At 46.0% G+C, this 22,697-nt stretch overlaps 1 protein-coding gene across 1 annotated transcript; it reads right to left on the bottom strand.

The window, feature by feature from the left end:
• Window positions 1–3,017: 3,017 nt before the first annotated feature.
• On the bottom strand, window positions 3,018–8,996 carry LOC119333887 (citrate-binding protein-like). Its single transcript, XM_037606616.1, has 2 exons — window positions 8,742–8,996; window positions 3,018–3,413 (listed from the first exon to the last, which is right to left on the bottom strand). The coding sequence occupies exons 1-2, from the start codon at window positions 8,994–8,996 to the stop codon at window positions 3,018–3,020; spliced, it is 651 nt and encodes a 216-aa protein (XP_037462513.1).
• Between the last annotated feature and the right edge of the window lie 13,701 nt (window positions 8,997–22,697).

The raw sequence follows: 22,697 nt of genomic DNA on the forward strand, positions 1-22,697 counted from the left end.
TATTATCATCATTATTTATATAATTTATACATTAAAAAATAGCCTGTGCAAAATGGGCCAGTACCTGCAGCCCGTTGATGTACATGATAGTTTTTGGTTCAACCACATTAAGCCAGAAGGGCCATCATTATTGTCAATACAATTCTAGTTTTGTTGGCTAGCGCAAGCATGGACCAAGCGTCATGTTGCATGTTCAATTTCTGTCTAGAGCATTTTTATGTTATTTTCCTAATTACAGACAGGCGGGCCCACTAATCATAGAGTCATAGATTACTAAGTTATCCTGTTTCATAGCTACAAGCGGCCCCTTGCAATGTCAGTGCCATGTCAGCCACATACGAATCCATGTCGACGTACTTTATGTCTACGGAGAGGATTAGCATCGTATTTGCATGTTCGTGCCAAGTTTTAGAACCAGTTTAGCGTATTTTTTAAGTTCAGACACTAAAGTGAACATCCACAGTAAGTTCAAGCACCACGGGTGTATTTACCTTTTTTTAGGATGATAGCTGTCCTGACTGGATGGGTCTTGTTTCGTTGCTACACTGTGCATAACGAGAGATTCAAGGCAAATCTGTGAGCTTTTTTCTCCCATTTCCCACTCACTCTCAAATTTGAATTAAATTTTTAGCCTCACTCCCTCAAACCTGAAAGTATTCTTTTTCATTAAACCTTTTTCCTTTTTTCATTTTATTTTATTAACTTTATTTATCGGTTTTGCTGAGCCAATTTTGTAGCCCTCCGATCATCACACTAAGATTCGGGATGGCTTTTGTTCGTTATCGCGGGAGCGACGCATGCGCGGCTCGTCTGTACGAAGTGCAACCCTTGTGCGTGTGTTCTACCCATCACTTTTTTACGATTCCACGGACGAGCGACGGGTTACTTTTGCTTGTTTGCACAACCTGAGCAATGTGGGCCTCCTTCTTCTTTTACCTTAGCCTTTTGCATGTGTTGTTATTTGTTCACTATAGCTTCTAGCGATAATCTCTTTGTAATGACTTAATTTTTCTTTACCTTTTTTCTCATGATTGAATGTTGTGTTTTTTTTGCTTCCAATTTTTTTTTTCTTATTTCACTGTACATAGTAGAATACTGTTTCACTATTTTCTCTTTTCTTAACATTAGTATATTTATTTTATCTTAGCTTAATGTTCATTTTACAAATTTCAAAATGATTGCTTAGGGTTTAGTTTTACAAAATTTGTCTCTTATAATTATTAATTTTGAAATTCACCGTGTCAACACAATAATGAAGTTGAGATTGAAAAAAAAGGGGTCGCAACTGTGGTCTGGAGGGGGAGTTGTCGGGGCCACTTGCATGTCCACCACTAGACATGCAACTGCAAGCGTTATAACATGGCCGCAACTGCATGTTTTCAAGAGAGGTTGCAACTGCATGTTTGTAAGGCAGGGTCGCAAATGCATGTTTTTCAAGAGAGGCCACAACTGCATGTTTTGAAAAGTCGACCGCAACTGCATGTTTTTAAGAGGAATCGTAACTACATGTTTTTCAAGAGAGGCCGCAACTGCATGTTTTAAAGAGGGACCACAACAACATGTTTTTAAGGTGGGTCGTAACTGCATGTTTTTAAAATGAGGCCGCGGCTGCATTTTTACAAGAAGGGTTGCAACTGCATGTTTTCGCAACTACATGTTTTCAATATAGGTCGCAACTGCATATTTTTAAGATGGGGTCGTAACTGTTTGTTTCTCAAGAGGGGGTCACAACTGCATCTTTTCCAAGGCTGGTCGAAACTGCGTGTTTTTTAAGGTGGGTCGTAACTGCATGTTTTTACAATGAGGCCGCAACTGCATGTTTTCAAGAGGTGTCGCAACTGCATATTTTCAAGATAGGGTCGTAACTACATGTTTTCCAAGAGGGGCGGCAACTACATGTTTTCAAGGTAGGTTGCAACTGCATGTTTTTAAGGTGGGGTTGCAACTGATTGTTTTTCAAGAGGGGTCGCAACTGCATCTTTTTCAAGGCTGGTCAAAACTGCATGTTTTTTAAGGTGGGTCACAAATACATGTTTTCAAAATGAGGCCGCAACTGCATGTTTTCAAGAGGGGTCGCAACGGCATATTTTCAAGATGAGGTCGCAACTTCATGTTTTCCAAGAGGGGCCGCAACTACATGTTTTCAAGGTAGGTCGCAACTGCTTGTTTTTCAAAAGGGTCACAATTGCAGGTTTTCAGGAGGGGGTTGCAACGGCATCTTTTTCAAGGCTGGTCAAAACTGAATGTTTTTAAGGTGGGTCGCAAATGCATATTTTCAAGAGAGATCACAACTAAATGTTGTTAAGATGAGGTCACAACTGCATGTTTAAAGAGGGGTCGCAACTGCATGTTTTTCAAGATGGGTCCAAAAGTAAGTTTTTAAATGGGATATCAACTGTATGATTTTAAGGCATGTCGCAACTGCATGCATTTTTAGGGGGGACCGCAACTGCAGGCTTTAATTCATGGTTTTCTTAAAATTATGATATTTTTGTAACATTTATGATTTTTAAAGTTCACCAACTTTTTTTTAATTCGTGATCATTTTTTAACATTCATGAATATTTTTCATATTTGACAAATATTTTTCAAGTAAGCGAACATTTCAAAATCGGCAAACAATTTTAAAATAAAAAATCACATGGTTTTTGTGGAAATGGAGCAACAGGAAATTGACATAGCTCTATTATTATACTTGCAGCGCCATTTTGCCAACACATTATAGCAAAATGGAACAAAAGGAAATTGACACAAAGTCATGGTTAATTAGTTTGTGGCGCTAATTATATAAAACATTTTTCTTACAAGTTTTCACCTAGCTTCATCATTGCTACAACAACTAGTAGTTCTGCTCCTATTCAACATCGCAATAACGCTAGTGGTTCTGCTCAAGCCTCTTGCCGCACAACACGAAAAGTTACTAGGCTAAGAAAAGACAAGAAAACGCATTAGGCTAGCCCATGTCTCAGCTAGACGAGTTCTAGCCAATCCTTGTTCACGGCTCTTGCTTGTTTTCATCAATAAGCTTCCTTGGTGAAGAGCCTGACGTCTCTCCACCGCGACTCCAGGAGGTGCGAGGGGGCCGTCTGAGTGTACACCCCGAACTTGAAGTAGTGTATGTCGCCGCCGCGCCCCGCTACACGCAGCCGCTCCTGGCCGTCGATGAACATGGTGAGCGTCCCTGCGCCGCCGACGTCGTGAATCACGTTGAGCCTGAACCACCGGTCGTAGATGCTGCGGTCTACCACCCGCGTCCAGTCGTCGTAGTACACCAGCGCGCCGCCGTAGACGTGCAGCATGAGCGTCTTCGCGTGCTTCGCCGCGCCGAACACCTTCATGATGGACACCCCCGTCGTGCCCGAGGGCACGTAGGTGTACCCCTCGAACTGCCACACGCCGGAGCTGTAGTTTTGCTGCGCCACGGGTTAATTGACAAATTAATACCGCGCATGGATAATGGACTAGTAGACTGAGGTTGATTATAATTTTTTTTGTAAGATCCAGCTGATTGCTGGCTTGTATTGATTGAAAGCAGGGAGCAGGTGACAAAACATCAAGTGCGAGTAGTGATCCGAGGATCAAAGGAGGTAAAAGAAGAAAAAACGAAAGAGAACATGTAAGGTGCTATGGCTATTCTCTCAGGGCGGCTCCCAGAAGGGGTGCTCGAAAAATGCTGCTCCTGCTTGTCGCCAAAATTCTAACGTTCGTTGGATGGCTGTTGTGATGCTAGCTTGCGTCACCATCTTGCCTCTGAAGGTGCTCTCGTTTCTAGCCTTCCAAATCTCAGAGAGGATGAGGATGATGGTTGCCTTGAGGGCTTTTTTGTGCTCGGGCCGCGCTGCACCGAGCATTGCAGCAATGATGGCCGTCGGCTTAGTCTTGTTTTGCCATTGCAAAGGGTGGAGTGAGCTGCATCCACCTCTGGCTGCTGCCATCGTCCATACTTCAAGCGATAACGGGCATTGCCAGAACAAGTGCATGGAGGATTCCAAGTTCTGGACGCATAGCTGGCAGAAGTACTCATTTGGCCATCCTCTCCGTTGGAGACGGTCGTTGCACCATAATTTGTTTTTAAGTAGCAGCCATGTGAAGATCTTCATCTTAGCCGGTGCCCAGGTGGTCCAAATCAGGTTCTTGAAATCGGATTTGATGTGGCCTTGAAATTGCGCCTTATAGGCAGAACTAGCAGTATAGATTCCTGATGCTTCATGCTTCCATTTGATGGCGTCGCTGACGTGATCTTGGAGGCGAATACCAGCAGCTTGTAACCATCTGTGCAACCTGATTGTTTCCGACCAAAGGTGCTGAGTATCTCCATGGGCGAGGTCTTGAATCCATGTGTCATTTGTCAGAGCTTGCTTGACCGAACGGTTCTTTCTTCTAGAGTGGCTGAAGAGAGCAGGAAAGGCCGTCTTCAGGTTGCCCGAGCCTGTCCATGGGCAGTGCCAGAAGGAGACCTTCTCACCGTTGCCCAGCGTGATCAAGGTGGAGGCAAAGAAAAGAGCTCGGTCTCCCTCGTCGCAAGGCAGCTGCAGGCCAATCCATGGTCTGTCGATGCTGGTCCAGGACAGCCAAAGCCATCGCAGCCTTAGCGCTCTACTGAAGCGGTTGAGGTCCAAAACTCCCAAGCCACCATTGTCAATAGGAGAGCACACTACAGGCCATGCTACCTTGCATTTTCCTCCACTGAGTTCTTCTTCTTGTGCCCAAAGGAATTTCCTACGTACTTTGTCAACCTCAGTAAGAAATTTCTTTGGCGCACGGAGTACAGACAGAGCAAAGGTAGGCAGCGCTGTAAGCACGCTGCGTACCAAAACCCTTCTGCCCGCGATGGTCATGAGCTTGCCCTTCCATCCCGCGAGTCTTGCCCTAATCCGATCAAGGATGAACTGGATGTGGACTAGGCGCAGTCTTGAAACAGTTAGCGGGAGGCCTAGGTATCTTAAGGGGAAACCCACTGTTGCCCCACCAAAATTGCACAGGGTGTGTGGGAGATTGATCTCCTCACAGCGGATGGGGGTGACGGTCGACTTTGCAGGGTTTATTTGCAGCCCGGTTGCTTGACCGAAGTCGCGAAGAATGTCGAGCAGGGAGTCGACCTCTGCTTTCTTTGGGTTGGCGAAGATTACAGCGTCATCAGCGTAGAGGCTAACCCGAAGAGAGATGTCTCTGCCAGGCAGATGGGCGATTAGCTCTAACTCAGTTGCTTGTTGTAGCAGTCTGTGGAGGAGATCGATGGCGATGATGAAAAGGAGGGGTGAAAGCGGGTCTCCCTGCCGAAGCCCCTTGTGGTGACGAATGTTATGCCCTACAGTGCCATTTAGCAGGAAGGATGATGATGCCGATGCGAGGAGTAGCGCAATCCAATCGCGCCAGCGTGCAGAGAAGCCTAGCACTTGCAGTAGTTCTAGCAAATACTCCCACGACACATTGTGAAAAGCCCGCGCTATATCTAGCTTGAACAGGAGCGGCGGAGTTCTCTTCCTATGGAGCGATCTGATGGCATTCTGAACAAACAGAAAACTGTCTTGCGTGCTTTTGGACTTCAAGAAGGCCGATTGGGCCGGCGAGATTATGTGATGGATTACTGCTGATAGCCTTATTGAGAGCACTTTAGCAATAAGTTTTGCAACTGAGTGTATCAGGCTGATTGGTCTGAAGTCTTGAATCCTCTCTGCACCATCTTTTTTTGGGATGAGAGCTACTATGGCAGTGTTCAAATTGTTGAGACCTCCCCCCACAAGGTGGTAGAACTTGTTGAAAGCTTGTAGAATATCTGCCTTGATCAGTGGCCAGCAGGTTCTAAAGAAAATTCCCGTGAATCCGTCGGGCCCAGGCGCCTTCTCTAGGGGTGAAGCTTTGATCGCCTCCCAGATTTCTTCTTCGGAGAAAGGGTTGTCGAGGCCGCCCGCTTGGATCGTTGGCATCTTGAGTAAGTGCCAGTTGATGCCAGTAGTTCTCGCCGTCTTGGTCCCGATGTTGTCGTGGAAGTGACTGTAGATGGCCGCTTCTTTTTCCTCGTGTGTTGTGACAAGCGAATCGCCCACCTTCAGGCTATGGATGTGGTTTTTCCGTCTGCGAGATCTCATCTTCGCATGGAAAAACTTTGTTCCCGCATCTCCCACCCGGAGCCAGGTCAGGCGGGAAGCTTGGCGCTTTCTGGCGCGGTCGATCGCCGCCAGACCCAGAAGCCGCAACTTCAGGAGTTTTCTGAGGTTGAATTCGGCGTCAGACAAATGCCGGGTCTCCTGAGCCACATCTAATCGGAGCACAATTTCTGCTGCTATATGAAATTGAAGCCTCGCATCGCTGAAGTGTGTCTTGCTCCAGATTTTCAGGTCACGCGCCGTGCGCTCCATCTTGGTGTGTAGGCGCTGGAAAGCGCAGGAGGACTGCACCGGTCTGTTCCAGGCAGCTGCCACCGTTTCACTGGAACGGGGGAAGCGAGGCCAGAAGTTCTCAAATCTAAAATTCGCACGGCGTGGCGGGGCACTTGTGTCAGCTATGATCAAAGGGCAGTGGTCTGAAGTAGCCGTAGAAGCCGCCATCACTGCAAAACTGTGGAAAAGGGATTCCCAGGCTTGGTTGCAGAAGAACTTGTCAATGCTGACAAGGGTGGGATCTTGACGCTCGTTGCTCCAAGTGTAGCGGCGATTCTTGCACTTTATCTCCTTCAGGCCAGCAGCATAGGATCGCTATTCGATTCGCTATTGCGACTTCACAGACAGAGGCGCGCTTAGCGGGGTGGTTCAACCCGCGCACGTTCCAGCACATGATCGGAGGGAGTTTGTCATTCATGGGGAAACTGATATTGCTCCGATAGCTGAAAATCACTAATTGGCCTCAGGCCCAAACAATACACCACCTCTCTAGCAGGGGCACGCCGGCGACCACCAATAGGCCCCAGAACACACCGGCGCCGAACTAACCACATTGGACTAGCACTACAGATTGTAAGCAAACCTAATTCAAGCCAACATCTCGTCGGCCGCCACCGGAGTAGGGACATGAATGGAACTAACATAACTAAACTACGGCCTCCTCGGCAGCTCCATCAGGTCCGGCCATGCTAGTCGTGATCTTCAGGGCGTCGGCGTCCAGACGTGTCAGCTTGGTAATGACCGCAATGTCAACCTCGGAGAGTGGCTCGTCAAACCGCCGCAGGAGGGCCTCGGCTACCTCGGTCGTCATCTTCTCCTTTGGTCCCAGCAGCCCCAGTTCCTTGACGATGCAGAGGGATGCGCGTTGGGCCACCGACACGGTGGAGGAGTTGGCAGCCTGACGGGCGCTGTGGCGAGTTGGTGCGGGGAGGGGGGGGGACGGACGGCCGGCGGGCAGGTGAGGCAGCCACCAAAGAAGGGGTGTTGCTGCGAAAGAGGCGTCGCGGCTGAGCTTGGTCTCCTTCTTCGGCGATCTCAAGCTGGCAGACGCGGCTGGTCACCGCTCCCAGCTGCACTCCCAGTGTACAGGCGGTCGTGGGGGTGGAGCAGTTGAACTGGCCGCTGGCAGAGGGCTGAACGCGTCAAGCTGCGGGTCCAGCGGCGCGGTGTCACGCTCCTGGGTGTTGTCGAAGTCGAGGGCGGCGGCCACCATGGCGTCGGCGGCGGCTTTCACATCAGCTGCCATGTTGTCGACGATCACGGAGGCAACTGTTGGCCGCTTGGCCGCCTTGAAGAACTCGTCGACCGGGTCCTTGCCCCTGTTGCTGACGGCGGCGTCATCCCCACCATCCTGGGGCGGTGGTAGGGGGATCGAGCGGCAGCGCTGGGGGAGGGGGGGCGTGCCGCACCAGTCGCAGATTTCTTCACATCGTGGCGACGGGTGCGCGCGCCCCTGGAGTGGCGCCGTGCAGGGGGAGAGCGGCTACGCTGACGCAGAGCGGGAGCCGGTGGCTGGGGGGCAGGCGTACGTCCACGCCGCAGGAGGGCATCCTTCCAGGAGCGACGGCCGCCGCGCCCGGCGCCGTCGTCTTCATCACGGTCGCGCCCGTGGCCACCACTGGGCATGCCGCGGCAGCCTAGGTCAGCAACTGGTGCTCGACCCAGGCGTTGCTGGTGATCGCCGCGCTGGCCATCCTCGACCTCCATCGTCCACGTGCCGGAGAGGACCTCGGGGAAGGGGCGGTCGTCGTTGTCGGAGTCAGAGGATGGCAGCCCGCTCTGCCCAGAGTGGGAAGAGCGCGGCGAGGGCGGCGTCCAATCTTCTACACGATGGACGTGGATGAGCATGGTGTAGTCGGCTGTGGCCGGCGGGGGAGCCACACACCTGTTGGGGGGGGAGAGAATCCCTCCATCTCCTCCACCCGACCGGCACCGCGCGACAGCACCCCCAGCGTATGCTTGGTGGGGATGTTGGCGACATCGCCGGTCCAGACCCAACACGCAAAGGTTTTGGTGTGGCCGCGCTCGTGGGTCCGGCTGTCGAGGCGGTCGACGCGCACACGCTTGCCCAGGATCTCCTTCGCCCCCTCAACCGACCAGTACTGCATGGGGACCTTCTTGATGACAACGTGGACGTGCAGGTTCATCGTGTCGAAGATGGCGTGGTCGTGCTCGTGCCACGGCGCAATGTTGAAGGTGGCGCCGTCGACACGAACGAAGCCCCTCGGGACGGCGTTGACTTGATGCGCCGGCTAGCTGAAGATGACGAGGTAGTGCTCTGGGTGGTGGGCTGTTACTCGCAGCATGTGTTCGGGGACGGTGAGCTGCGCCTCGATTGCCCTTCCCACCGCCATGGGGGACGTGGCGGATCTCTGTTCGTGGCCTGGTGTGGCTGGCTGGGCTATGAGGCTTGTCAGTACAGTACACCCACATCCGCCGCATGCCATTCACGAGCTCGTACCGCTGATCCAGCGGCACGTCGTATGGACTCTGCACCGGGAGCTGCGCATCAGTGAGTGGCACGGTGATGAAGCCGGTGGTGGGGTCGCACCCCGCGGCGTTGGCGCCGTGCGTGGCGCATGACAGTGCCAGGAGGAGGAAGAGGAGGAGCGGCATAGACCGTCTGCGTAAGTTGGGAGCCATTTTGCTAGTTAGCTTCTGATGAAGCAAGCCCCTAATGAAGCAAGCCTCTGATCGATGTGTGTGTGTGTATATATGCACACAATGTGCGTATAGGTTCGTAGAACTCAGCTTTGTGTTGCGATGGCTAAATTATGATTTTTCAGATTCTTAATGTTGAAGTGCACCTGTGCACGTTACAAGCCTGAAGTCTAAACTCAAGCAAACAATAAGCTTACAAAACTAGATACACTGTTAAATTGTGATCCAAATTCTAGTATCGTATTGGACTAAACATAATACATACGGTGTGGGCCTTTTGCGTTGGTACCGACGCGTACAAGTACAACTCGTTTACTTGTCTTTTAAGGACTCTCATGTATTGCCCTCTTATATACCCCATGTAGTCGCACCTCAGACGGCTTGTCGTCTCGTGCTTGTAATACTTCTTCTCATAGTGATCGCGCCTTCGTGCGTCCGTAGTTTTCTTCCGCAAGGATTTTCACGTAAAAATCCATATCTCTCTATCTCGTTTATTTTTGTTATTATCTAACAAATGATATACAGAGCTAAGGTTTCAGATACGAGATTTGAAACCAGAGGTTAGGGTTGCGGCGTCCTTTGCGCCGCCGCCGATGCGACCTGGCGATCCGAAGCCAGATCGATTCTGGAGCAGTCGCCCGGGAAGGCGAGACCAACAGGAGTCAAGAGTTTCTTTTCCTGCGTGCCGTCCGCCGCGGCGATCGGTCCAATCCCAAGTCGGTTCCGAAGTGTTTCGTTCGTACGCGTGCAGATTCCTCAAGGCTGCACCTGTTGTCTGATCCGCCGAGTTGCCGTCGTTGCTGCACGTGCAAGACTCAAGTTCCGAGGCATCACCTCATCCACCGAGTTGCCGTGCTACACGTGAAGACACGTAAGCAAGTACTAATACTCAAACTAGTACTGCTAGTTGCTTACTAGTTCATCTACCTTTTCCATCTTTAATTGCTACGGCCATCAGCAACTACCAGGTGCTATTTTCTCTGGTTCTTTGTCCGCATATTAATTCTGTTAAGAATTTTTCCACCGGCTTGTACTACTTTGTGTACACAGATTTATCTACTGATGGCTTCCATGAAGTACGATTTTTCGCTGCTGGACCGTTACACAAGGTTTACCCTATGGTAAGTCAAGATGAGAGCATTGTTGGCACAGTCCGACTATGATGAAGAACTGGATAGTTTTGGAAAGAATAGAATTCAGGACTGGACTGCTGAGGAGAAAAGAATTGATTGTAAGGCTTTGTCAAAAATCCAACTCCATTTGCATAATAATATTTTGCAGGAAGTTTTGAGCGAGAAAACTGCCGCCGCTCTATGGTTAAAGCTGGAAGGGATTTGCATGACTAAAGATCTCATCAGCAAGATGCATCTGAAGCAAAAATTATTCCTGCACAGGTTACCCGAGGAAGGTAATGTTTTGAATCATATTTCAGAATTTAAGGAGATTATACCCGATCTAGCTGCAATGGAGGTTAAGTATGAAGAGGAAGATATTGCTTTAATGTTACTTTGTTTATTGTCAAGTTCTTATACCAATTTTAGAGACACCATATTATATAGTCGTGATACTCTCACACTTAATGAAGTTTATGAAGCTTTGAACTCTAAGGAGAAGATGAAACTAATGGTGCCTCATGATGGTTTAAGTTCATCCCAAGCCGAGGGATTATCTGTTCCTGGCAGGACAAAGGAGAATAACTCACACAATGAAAACAGAGGCAAAAGTAAGAACGGCCACAGGGGCCGGTCGCAATCCAGAGACAAGAAATATTGCAGGTATTGCAAGAGAGACGGGCATAACATCTCAGAGTGTTTCAAGTTGCAGAAGAAGGAAAAGAGAAAAGGTAACAAACAAGGTGACAATTCTGCTAACGTTGCTCGTGATGATAGTTCCGATGATGCTCTTGTCGTTATTGCTGGATGTGCTGAGACCAATGATGAGTCGGTACTTGACACTGCATGCATTTTTCATATGTGCCCGCACAGAGATTGGTTTAATACTTTTGATTCCACTACTTCTGCTGGTTCCGTTTTGGGTTTTGATAATTCACCATGCAAGATTGAAGGCATAGGTTCTATTCGAATGAAGATGTTTGATGGCATAATCAAAACTTTGACAGATGTTCGGTATATTCCGAAGATGAAGAGAAATCTTATTTCTATGAGTGCCCTTGATGCAAAGGGATACAAGTATTCAGGTGGAGATAGTGTTTTGAAAGTCACCAAAGGCTCCCTTGTTGTGATGAAAGGTGACTTAAGTTCGACCAATGGTCTTTATTACCTTCGAGGTTCTACCGTTTCAGGTAACGCTACTCCTGTTGTTTTAAAGAATTTTGATTGTGATGCTGCTAACCTTTGGCATATGCGTCTTGGACATATGAGTGAACTTGGTTTAGCAGAGTTAAATAAGAGAGGTTTTCTTGATGGATATGAACCTGGTAAATTAAAATTTTGTGAGCATTGTATCTTCGGCAAGCACAAGAGGGTGAAGTTCAACACTTTGACTCATACAACCGAAGGTATTCTTGATTATGTGCATTCTGATTTATGGGGACCATCTCGCAAGAAGTCACTAGGTGGTGCTAGTTACATGCTGACTATAATTGATGATTATTCGAGAAAAGTTTGGCCTTATTTCTTGAAGCATAAATATGAAGCATTCTCAGCATTTAAGGATTGGAAGATTATGATTGAAAGACAAACTGAAAAGAAGGTAAAAATACTTCGCACTGATAATGGTATGGAATTCTGTTCTAAGCAATTTAAGAATTATTGCAAGTCTGAAGGCATTGTCAGACACTACACCGTTCCTTATACTCCTCAACAAAACGGTGTTGTTGAGCGCATGAACAGGACCATTATTTTTAGAGCCCGTTGCATGTTGTCCAATGCAGGTTTGAATAGGCGTTTTTGGGCTGAGGCCGCTTCCACTGCTTGTTATCTCATTAATCGTTCACCACCTATTGCTCTTAATAAGAAAACTCCAATTGAGGTATGGTCTGGTTCACCTGCTGATTATTCACAGTTGAGAGTTTTTGGTTGCACTGCTTATGCTCATGTTGATAATGGAAAGTTGGAGCCTAGGGCTGTTAAGTGCATCTTTCTTGGTTATAAGTCTGGTGTTAAAGGTTTTAAATTGTGGAATCCTGAAACCCAGAAGATTATTATTAGCAGAAATGTTATCTTTAATGAATCTGCTATGTTACATGATGTTTCATCTACTAATGTTTCTGTTGAGAGTGAACAGCAGCCTCCTATCCAGCAGCCTAATGTTCAGGTGGAGCATGTTATTGACTCAGGTGATACATCTAGTAATGAAATTGTTGATGCACATGATGAATCCGTCGTTAATGATGATCATGTCACTCCCACTCCAAATCAGCCTATTGTTCCGCCCAATTGGAATCTTGCACGTGACAGAGTTAGACGGGGTATTAATAAACCAGACAGGTTAATTGAAGAGTGCAATATTGTTTCTTTTGCTTTATCTGTTGCAGAAGAAATTGAAGGTAATTCTGAGCCTTCTTCATATTCCGAGGCTATTATTTCTGGTGATAGTAATAAGTGGATGACCACTACGCATGATGAGATGGAATCACTTGAAAAGAATGGCACTTGGAATTTAGTAAAATTACCTAGAGAGAAGAAACCTATTCGTTGCAAGTGGGTTTTAAGAGGAAAGAAGGTGTTTCTCCTAATGATGAGACAAGATATAAAGCAAGGTTAGTTGCTAAAGGTTATAGTCAGATTCCAGGTATTGACTATAACGAAGTCTTTTCTCCTGTTGTGAAGCATAGCTCACTTTACTCAGTATTGTTGCCATGCATGATCTTGAGCTTGAACAATTGGATGTTAAAACTGCATTTTTACATGGAGAATTAGAAGAGGATATTTATATGGAACAACCTGAAGGTTTTGTTACTCCTGGAAAAGAAAAGCTTGTCTGTAAGTTAAAGAAATCTCTTTATGGATTGAAGCAATCTCCAAGACAGTGGTACAAGAGATTTGACACCTTTATGCTCTCTCAAGGTTTCAAAAGGTCTAATTATGATAGTTGTGTTTATTTGAAAACTATCAAAGGTTCAACTATTTATTTGCTCCTTTATGTTGATGATATGCTTATTGCTGCAAAGAGTATGTCAGAGATCGATGAACTAAAGAAGCAATTGAGTAATGAATTTGAGATGAAGGATTTTGGTGCAGCAAAGAAAATACCTGGTATGGAAATATCCAGAGATAGACCGTCTGGAAAAGTGTATCTCAGTCAGAAGGGATATATTGATAAAGTTCTTTATCGTTTTAATATGCATAATGCCAACCGATGAGTACTCCGTTAGCTGCACACTTCAAATTATCATCAGCTTTATGTCCTAAGTCAGATGCAGATATTGAGTATATGTCTAGAGTTCCCTATTCGAGTGCAGTTGGTTCACTTATGTATACCATGGTTTGTTCTCGTCCTGACTTATCATATGCATTGAGTGTTGTCAGTAGATACATGGCTAATCCTGGAACAGAGCATTGGAGAGCAGTTCAGTGGATTTTCAGATACCCGCGAGGTACTTCTAATGCTTATTTACAGTTTGGGAAAACTAGAGATGGACTTGTTGGTTTTGTTGATTCTGATTTTTTTGGTGATTTGGATAAGAGAAGATCACTCACTGGTTATGTTTTTACCATTGGTGGTTGTGCTGTGAGTTGGAGAGCAACTTTGCAGTCTATTGTGGCTTGTTCCACTACTGATGCTGAGTATATGGCTATTTCTGAGGCATGCAAAGAAGCTATCTGGTTGAGAGGTTTGTACACTGAGCTTTATGGAGACTCATCTTGCCCTACCGTATTTAGTGACAGTCAAAGTGCTATATATCTTACAAAGAATCCAATGTATCATGAGAGGACAAAGCACATTGATATCAGATTTCATTATATTCGAGATGTTGTTGCTGAAGGCGATTTGAAGTTATGCAAGATAAGTACTCATGATAATCCAGCTGATATGATGACAAAGCCAGTTCCGACCAATAAGTTTGAGCTTTGCTCAGGCTTAGTTGGTATTTCTCACTAGTCCTATGGAGTTTGACGCACAAGGTGTTTAAGCTGATTTGGACGGAGTTATTCATTTTCTTCGACTACTGGAGGGAATTTGGCTCAAGGTGGAGATTGTTAAATTGTGATTCAAATTCTAGTACCGTATTGGACTAGATATAGTACATACGGTGTGGGCCTTTTGCGTTGGTACCGACGCGTACGAGTACAACTCGTTTACTTGTCCTTCAAGGACTCTCATGTATTGCCCTCTTATATACCCCATGTAGTCGCACCTCAGACGGCCTGTTGTCTCGTGCTTGTAATACTCCTCCTCATAGTGATCGCGCCTTCGTGCGTCCGTGGTTTTCTCCCGCAAGGGTTTTCACGTAAAAATCCGTGTCTCTCTGTCTCGTTTATTCTCGTTATTATCTAACATACACTACATTTTCCTAGATAGAGCATAATTAGGAGGATATTCCAAATGTGTTTCGACCATGTCCATGAGGTTTTTTTAACATCCATATCTACCAGGTCAACACTACATAAAACAACAAGAAACAAATAATTGGCTTTTTAATTATCAATCTTACAAGAATTATAAAAAGAAATTGAACATTCAAACCAAAATCAGTTTCTGTTTCAACAAATTGAAACTACAATTATAAGTTCTTTTATCTTCAACTCTCAACTACTGTCAAGTTCACGATGTCATGTTTAACTATCAACCTTTTATTGATGTTTTGTTTTGTTTTGAAATTCCTTTTTTAGTATGCAATAAGTAATATTTGAGTATTGAAGTTTTTTTAACACAGTACAAACACCAATGCTTAAACATACGCATATACACTCATTGATATGAATGCACGCACACACCCTAACCATATGAGCACCTTTGTGAAACCGAGCCGACACTACACCTTGAGATTGACGAAGTCGCCACAGATGTCTTCGTACTCGACGCAAAAGTCTCCTCCCACTGAATATACATCGTTAGAAGACATGAAATAAATTGAGAAAAATACAACCACCAATACAAAATCTAGAACTTGAATTCTATTGAGTTGGTTTCACCACAAGAAAACCTAACAATTTAAGCTATGCTCAGTTCGCATTGGAGTACTGAAGTGAGTATGCGACAAATATATAGCTTGGAACTAACACTTCTTTTGGAAGCCCCCACTAGGTCAAAATAATATTTTGACAACATACGTGTCATCAAAGTTTGTTTGTAGCATTTGGGAGCATTGTATGCTTTCTATAGCACGACACGGAATGGTAGTGGAAGCAAACACACTACAAAAGTTGTTTAAAGAGTTGTTTGTATTCTTTTTTTTTTTGCGGCAAAAGAGTTGTTTGTATTCGTTTGTGGGCGGAAGAAAAATTGCATGCGGCCAGCAGAGCACCCAGCGCGGGTTCATTATTTTACTTGGACGCGACACCGCTTGAGATATTTCTAAGTCAAGTTAGCTTTTTCTTTAACACAGTACAAACGTAAGCGCTCACATACACGCGTATACACTTACCCTTATGAACGCACACACGCACATCCTATTCTTATGAACATCTCTGAAAGACTGAGCCGACATATCATCTTAAAATTTACAAAGTCATCGTAAGTACCTCGTCATCGACGGAAACGTCTCCTTTTACTGAATGCGCATCGCCGAAAATCCTGAAATAAATCCAGAAATAAATGCGAGCACCAGGACTTGAACCCTGGTGAACTAGAGATACCACGATCCCTCTAACCATCCAACCACAGATTGGTCCGCCTAAGTCAAGTCGGCTTGCATTATTGTCTGTCAGAGTGGTAAAAGTGGACCAACACCAAGCGGGACTCTGTATGAGACGATCGTTCTTGACAAGCCAAACCGGCCTATCTGTGCTAATAAAAAGGAGGATCAGGACGGCCGAGAATAATTGGATAAAATTAAAATAGACTAGACAATATATCGTGCATTGTTGTGGGAACTTTCTTAAATTAAATGTGTTATAAGGACATGTTTGCTTGCTATGAGGGAAAATACAATAGGATGATGTAGCCGGGCTGTAAGGCTTTAAATATTATATTTTTAATGACTTGGATGAAAGAAGAAGAGAGAGAAAAGAAGCGGGCTACCGATTAACAGCCGGCTATAACACGCGCTCGTACAAACTATGTGAGAGAGAAAGGTAGGTCATATTTCAACAAAGTAGTACTTATTTATATGTGACTATTGTACTTGTGGGCTATAAGGTAAGCTATAGATGATGTGACAAGATCATATAGCCAGCGCCCAGCTATACTATTAACCATGTTCTCATGACAGGTTCACGCTGGCTGGCCTGAACTACACCTCACATGTGTCGGATTGGTGTCGTGGGAAAATAAGGGCATGTACAATGGTGGCAAATTTTGACCCTCAAACATCCGCGGACGTGTCCGTGAACAGTGACCGGATGGCCCTCAAATTTTACAATTTACAACCACGTGTCCTATTTTCAAAACATTTGTTACAGGGCCATGCACGTTGATCATCATGTCCATCTTGGGCCGGCTGGGTACCGAAAATTACTCATACTTAACATTTTCACACTCGTATTAGTCCCACCTCGCCGACTGATGAGCTAGTCGACCAGCTTAAACATCCGGGCCGTCCAGAAAAGATACGCTTCTGACATCATTGCATCCTTTGTTAAGGATATGGAACATTGGTGTCGGCTTTCTTTTGGATCACTATGTATCCATGCATCAAAACAAAATAAAATCTACTGTCATTGTAGTAGAGGTATCAACGTATATGATCGAGACAAACTTGACACTCGATGAACAATTATCAATCAATGAAATGCAATCTAGTGTCAAATATATCTCGATCACACAAGAACAACCAAGCTTGCCGCCATACGCTAGCCCGGCTATTTAAACTGGGCGGCATCTGCCTCGCCGGACAATCTCGGACTAAAATTTGGTTGCACCGATAAGAGATGGCAGAGTTTCGGTCGCTGCAGGTGGGACCGCGACGACCTGCAACGGGGATCGGCGGGTTTGCCCGGACGCCCCATATCTGCATCATATTTGGACTGGATATGAGGGATGCCGGTTAGCCCCGACATTTGAGGTCCGTTTAAGATATTCATCTGGGTCAGATTTTCGTGACTGGGCAGCCCCCCGACGTATGAAGCAGGTATGATAGGTCTGGTTATACATGTTCTAAGTAGGCCAATACCATCAGACCGAGAACATGCACCAAACACAAAGACCAGACAACACTCGGGGGGACACCCAAGCCAGGCGTTACGTGTCGTGGACGCAAACCAAACTGACTCTAAATGTGTGCCTAGCCTGATTGTCTCTAGAAGAGTGATTAGCCTGATTCGGTTAATAATGTAAAAGATAAAAATATTTAGTGCATGCAATGTGGTTAGCTTGTGATAGACGTCCGAGTTCTTGCGCCTAGTCTACAGCCTGGACTAATCACAAGCCATGAGCACTATGGTCCATCCGTGTGAAAATTCTTTAACCACTAAAGGACGAAGTAGCATTCTACGCTGGAACCAAATACGCACGCACCAGCTCAGCTTGACCATGCAAAAATGACCACCAATCTTAGCGCAACCAGTAAAAATCCTCCCGTATTCGTCTATAGACAGGGGGCCAGTCCACGGCACGAATGCGGGAGACAGTCATCCAAACCATAGCTGCATACAACAACTCAAATCAATTGAACGAAATTTGTTCAAACAAGTCTGAATTTCATATAAACACGACCGGATTTCATATAAACATACTAGATTTCATATGAACATGACAGGTTTCATTACAATTACATCAAAAAGGTGCTAGTCAGGCTCTGGAGTATAATTAATACCTAATCTAAATGATCGCCGGCATCCGGTCCCGTGCCTGGCCATCAGCCCGAGAACTGAAGCTTCACCGTCTTCAGTTCCGCCTCGGTGCTCTCCAGCCCCGCCTCGGCGCTCTCCAGCCCCACCTCCGTAACCTCCTCCTTCAGAGCCCCGTGAATTGAAGCTGTCCACCTCCACGTCCCCGCTTGGCGTCGATGAAAGGGGAGGAACGGTGGCCTTCCTGGGATACGAGCGGCGATCTACTATGCACTACTCTTCCTCGCTGCCGGCGGCTCCCGCGTACATGCCGGCTTCTTCGTGGTCGTGGCGTCGGGGTGCGGCCTCGGAGTTGTCCTCCTCGTCGGTCTCGCCGAACAACGCCTCACCCACCTCTTCGTCACACTCCTTACCGGCGGCCACCACCTCTGCCACCCGCTGGCGGTACTGCCAATGGGCGAGGCGGATCTCGGGGCAGAGTGGTAGGACTCGAGCAGTGCCTCCTGCTCCGCCAGGTCTGCGTCTAGCGAGACCGCCCTGCCGCCGGCGACCTGTTCCTCCACCTGCAGATGCTCCTATAGGAGGTTGTGGTTCTAGTTAGCGTCGGCATGCGCCTCCCGGAACTGCTCCTCCCACACCTGTTGGGGAATGTAGTAATTTCAAAAAAATTCCTACGCACACGCAAGATCATGGTGATGCATAGCAACAAGAGGGGAGAGTATGTCTACGTACCCTCGTAGACCGAAAGTGGAAGCGTTTATCAACGCGGTTGATGTAGTTGTACACCTTCACGATCCGTCCCGATCAAGTACCGAACGTACGGCACCTCCGCGTTCAGCACACGTTCAGCTCGATGACGTCCTCGCCTTCTTGATCCAGCAAGGGGGGCGAAGTAGTAGATGAGTTCTGGAAGCATGACGGCGTGGTGACGGTGTTGGTGAAGAACAATCTCCGCAGGGCTTCGCCTAAGCACTACGAAAACTATTACGGAGGATAAACTAGAGGGGACGGGGTTGCTGGCACACGACTTGGTGTTTCTTGATGTATCTTGGGTGCTAGCCCTACCCCTCTATTTATATGTTGAGCCTTGGGGTCGAAACTTGGAGTAAAAGCCTACACAAAGTCGGTTTCACCCGAAAGGCAAGAGTCCTTCTCGGACTCCAGGGCCAGACGCTAGGGTTCCCGGCGTCTGGCCCCTGGACTCCGCACAACTTCCTTTTGCGCATTCCAAAAACCTTGTGGGCTTTCCCCTTTGGCCCAAATAAAGTGTTCCCATACCCAAACATTTCGAAAAACATCCGGAACCCCTTTCGGTGAATTCCGGAACCCTTCCGGTGACCAGACACTATTATTCCATATATCAAACTTTATCTCTGGACCATTCCGGAGTTCCTCGTCATGTCCGTGATCTTATCTGGAACTCCGAACAACATTCGGTTACCAACATACATAACTCATAAATACTATATTGTCAACGAACGTTAAGCGTGCGGACCCTACGGATTCGAGAACTATGTAGACATGACCGAGACACTTCTCTGGTCAATAACCAATAGCGGAACCTGGATGCCCATATTGGCTCCTACATATTCTACAAAGATCTTTATCGGTCGAACCGCATAACAATATACGTTGTTCCCTTTGTCATCGGTATGTTACTTGCCCAAGATTCGATCGTCGGTATCTCAATACCTAGTTCAATCTCGTTACCGGTAAGTCTCTTTACTCGTTCCATAATGCGTCATCCCGCAACTAACTCATTAGTCACATTGCTTGCAAGGCTTATAGTGATGTGCATTACCGAGAGGGCCCAGAGATACCTCTCCGACAATCGGAGTGCCAAATCCTAATCTCGATCTATGCCAACTCAACAAGTACCATCGGAGACACCTGTAGAGCACCTTTATAATCACCCAGTTAAGTTTTGACGTTTGGTAGCACACAAAGTGTTCCTCCGGTAATCGGGAGTTGCATAATCTCATAGTCATAGAACATGTATAAGTCATGAAGAAAGCAATAGCAGTAAACTAAAACAGTCAAGTGCTAAGCTAACAGAATGAGTCAAGTCAATCACATCATTCTCCTAATGATGTGATCCCATTTATCAAATGACAACTCATGTCTATGGTTAGGAAACATAACCATCTTTGATCAACGAGCTAGTCAAGTAGAGGCATACTAGTGACACTCTGTTTGTCTATGTATTCACACATGTATTATGTTTCCAGTTAATACAATTCTAGCATGAATAATAAACATTTATCATGAAATAAGGAAATAAATAATAACTTTATTATTGCCTCTAGGGCATATTTCCTTCAACACCATGTACATATAATGGGCACGAGCCTCACCGATGGTCATGGTGCAATGCACCGGTCAGGGTGGAGCAAAGGAGCAGGGTGCAGCGGAGGAAGACGAGGGTGGAGCTGGCTCGTTGGTGGTGGCGTCCAAAATTTGCACGCTATCGTCAGAGGCGTCCTCCTACTGCCTGTCGGCCTGCCAGTCGACAACAATGGTGGCCATCTCCTTCTTCTGCTCCGACATTAGCCCGTCCCAGAGAGCTTTGGCGGTGGAGGGATCTTGGCGGGGAGTGGTGCGGAGAGCGATGACTGTGGCTATGTGCTACCTCTTGAGCACTGCGTTGGTTTTCCCTTGAAGAGGAAATGGTGGTGCAGCAAAGTAGCATAAGTATTTCCCTCAGTTTTTGAGAACCAAGGTATCAATCCAGTAGGAGGCTACGCACGAGTCCCTCGCACCTACACAAACAAATAAAATCCTCGCAACCAATGCAATAAAGGGGTTGTCAATCCCTTCACGGTCACTTACGAAAGTGAGACCTGATAGATATGATAAGGTAATATTTTTGGTATTTTTATGATAAAGATGCAAAGTAAAGAAAGCAAAATAAACAGAAAAGGAAATAGCTTGTTGACGGAAGATTAATATGATGGAAAATAGACCCGGGGACCATAGGTTTCACTAGTGGCTTCTCTTGAGAGCATAAGTATTACGGTGGGTAAACAAATTACTGTTGAGCAATTGACAGAATTGAGCATAGTTATGAGAATATCTAGGTATGATCATGTATATAGGCATCACGTCCGAGACAAGTAGACCGACTCCTGCCTGCATCTATTACTATTACTCCACACATCGACCGCTATCCAGCATGCATCTAGAGTATTAAGTTCAAAAGAACAGAGTAACGCTTTAAGCAAGATGACATGATGTAGAGGGATAAACTCATGCAATATGATATAAACCCCATCTTGTTATCCTCGATGGCAACAATACAATACGTGCCTTGCTGCCCCTACTGTCACTGGGAAAGGACACCGCAAGATTGAACCCAATGCTAAGCAATTCTCCCATTGCAAAAAAGATCAATCTAGTAGGCCAAACCAAATTGATAATTCAAAGTGACTTGCAAAGATAACCAATCATACATAAAAGAATTCAGAGAAGATTCAAATATTGTTCATAGATAAACTTGATCATAAACCCACAATTCATCGGTCTCAACAAAACACACCACAAAAGAAGATTACATCGAATAGATCTCCACAAGAGAGGGGGAGAACTTTGTATTGAGATCCAAAAAGAGAGAAGAAGCCATCTAGCTAATAACTATGGACCCGAAGGTCTGAAGTAAACTACTCACACTTCATCGGAGAGGCTATGGTGTTGATGTAGAAGCCCTCCGTGATCAATGCCCCCTCCGGCGGAGCTCCGAAAAAGGCCCCAAGATGGGATCTCACGGGTACAGAAAGTTACGGCGGTGGAATTAGGGTTTTGGCTCCGTATCTGGTAGTTTGGGGGTATGTAGGTATATATAGGAGGAAGAAGTACGTTGGTGGAGCAACATGGGCCCCACGAGGGTGGAGGGCGCGCCTGGGGGGGGGTAGGCGCGCCCCCTACCTCATGCCCTCCTGGTTGCTTTCTTGACGTAGGGTCCAAGTCCTCTGGATCATGTTCGTTCCGAAAATCACGTTCCCGAAGGTTTCATTCCGTTTGGACTTCGTTTGATATTCTTTTTCTGCGAAACTCTGAAATAGGCAAAAAATAGCAATTCTGGGCTGGGCCTCCGGTTAATATGTTAGTCCCAAAAATAATATAAAAGTGTATAATAAAGCCCAATAATGTCCAAAACAGGATATAATATAGCATGGAACAATAAAAATTTATAGATACGTTGGAGACGTATCAAGCATCCCGAAGCTTAATTCCTGCTCGTCCTCTAGTAGGTAAATGATAAAAACAGAATTTTTGATGTGGAATGCTACTTGGCATAATTTCAATGTAATTCTCTTAATTGTGGTATGAATATTCATATCCAAAAGATTCTAGACAAAAGTTCAATATTGACATAGAAATAATAATACTTCAAGCATACTAACTAAGCAATTATGTCTCTTCAAAATAACATGGCCAAAGAAAGTTATCCCTACAAAATCATATAGTCTGGCTATACTCCATCTTCACCACACAAAGTATTTAAATCATGCACAACCCCGATGACAAGCCAAGCAATTGTTTCATACTTTTGGTGTTCTCAAACTTTTTCAATATTCACGCAATACATGAGCGTGAGCCATGGACATAGCACTATATGTGGAGTAGAATGGTGGTTGTGGAGAAGACAAGAAGGGAGAAGATAGTCTCACATCAACTAGGCGTATCAACGGGCTATGGAGATGCCCATTAATAGATATCAATGTGAGTGAGTAGGGATTTCCATGCAACGGATGCACTAGAGCTATAAGTATATGAAATCTCAACAAAAAGAACTAAGTGGGTGTGC

The sequence above is a fragment of the Triticum dicoccoides genome, chromosome 7A (assembly GCF_002162155.2).
Source record: "Triticum dicoccoides isolate Atlit2015 ecotype Zavitan chromosome 7A, WEW_v2.0, whole genome shotgun sequence".
Taxonomy (NCBI): Eukaryota; Viridiplantae; Streptophyta; class Magnoliopsida; order Poales; family Poaceae; genus Triticum; species Triticum dicoccoides.

What these genes read in the sequence shown, in the direction of transcription:
- LOC119333887 (XM_037606616.1), bottom strand. Translation starts at nt 8,996, where the DNA reads ATGCCGCTCCTCCTCTTCCTCCTCCTGGCACTGTCATGCGCCACGCAC. An exon ending in CACGAACAGAGATCCGCCAC is followed by an intron (nt 3,414 to 8,741) that starts GTCCCCCATGGC and finishes CCCGTGGCGCAG; the next exon opens with CAAAACTACAGCTCCGGCGT.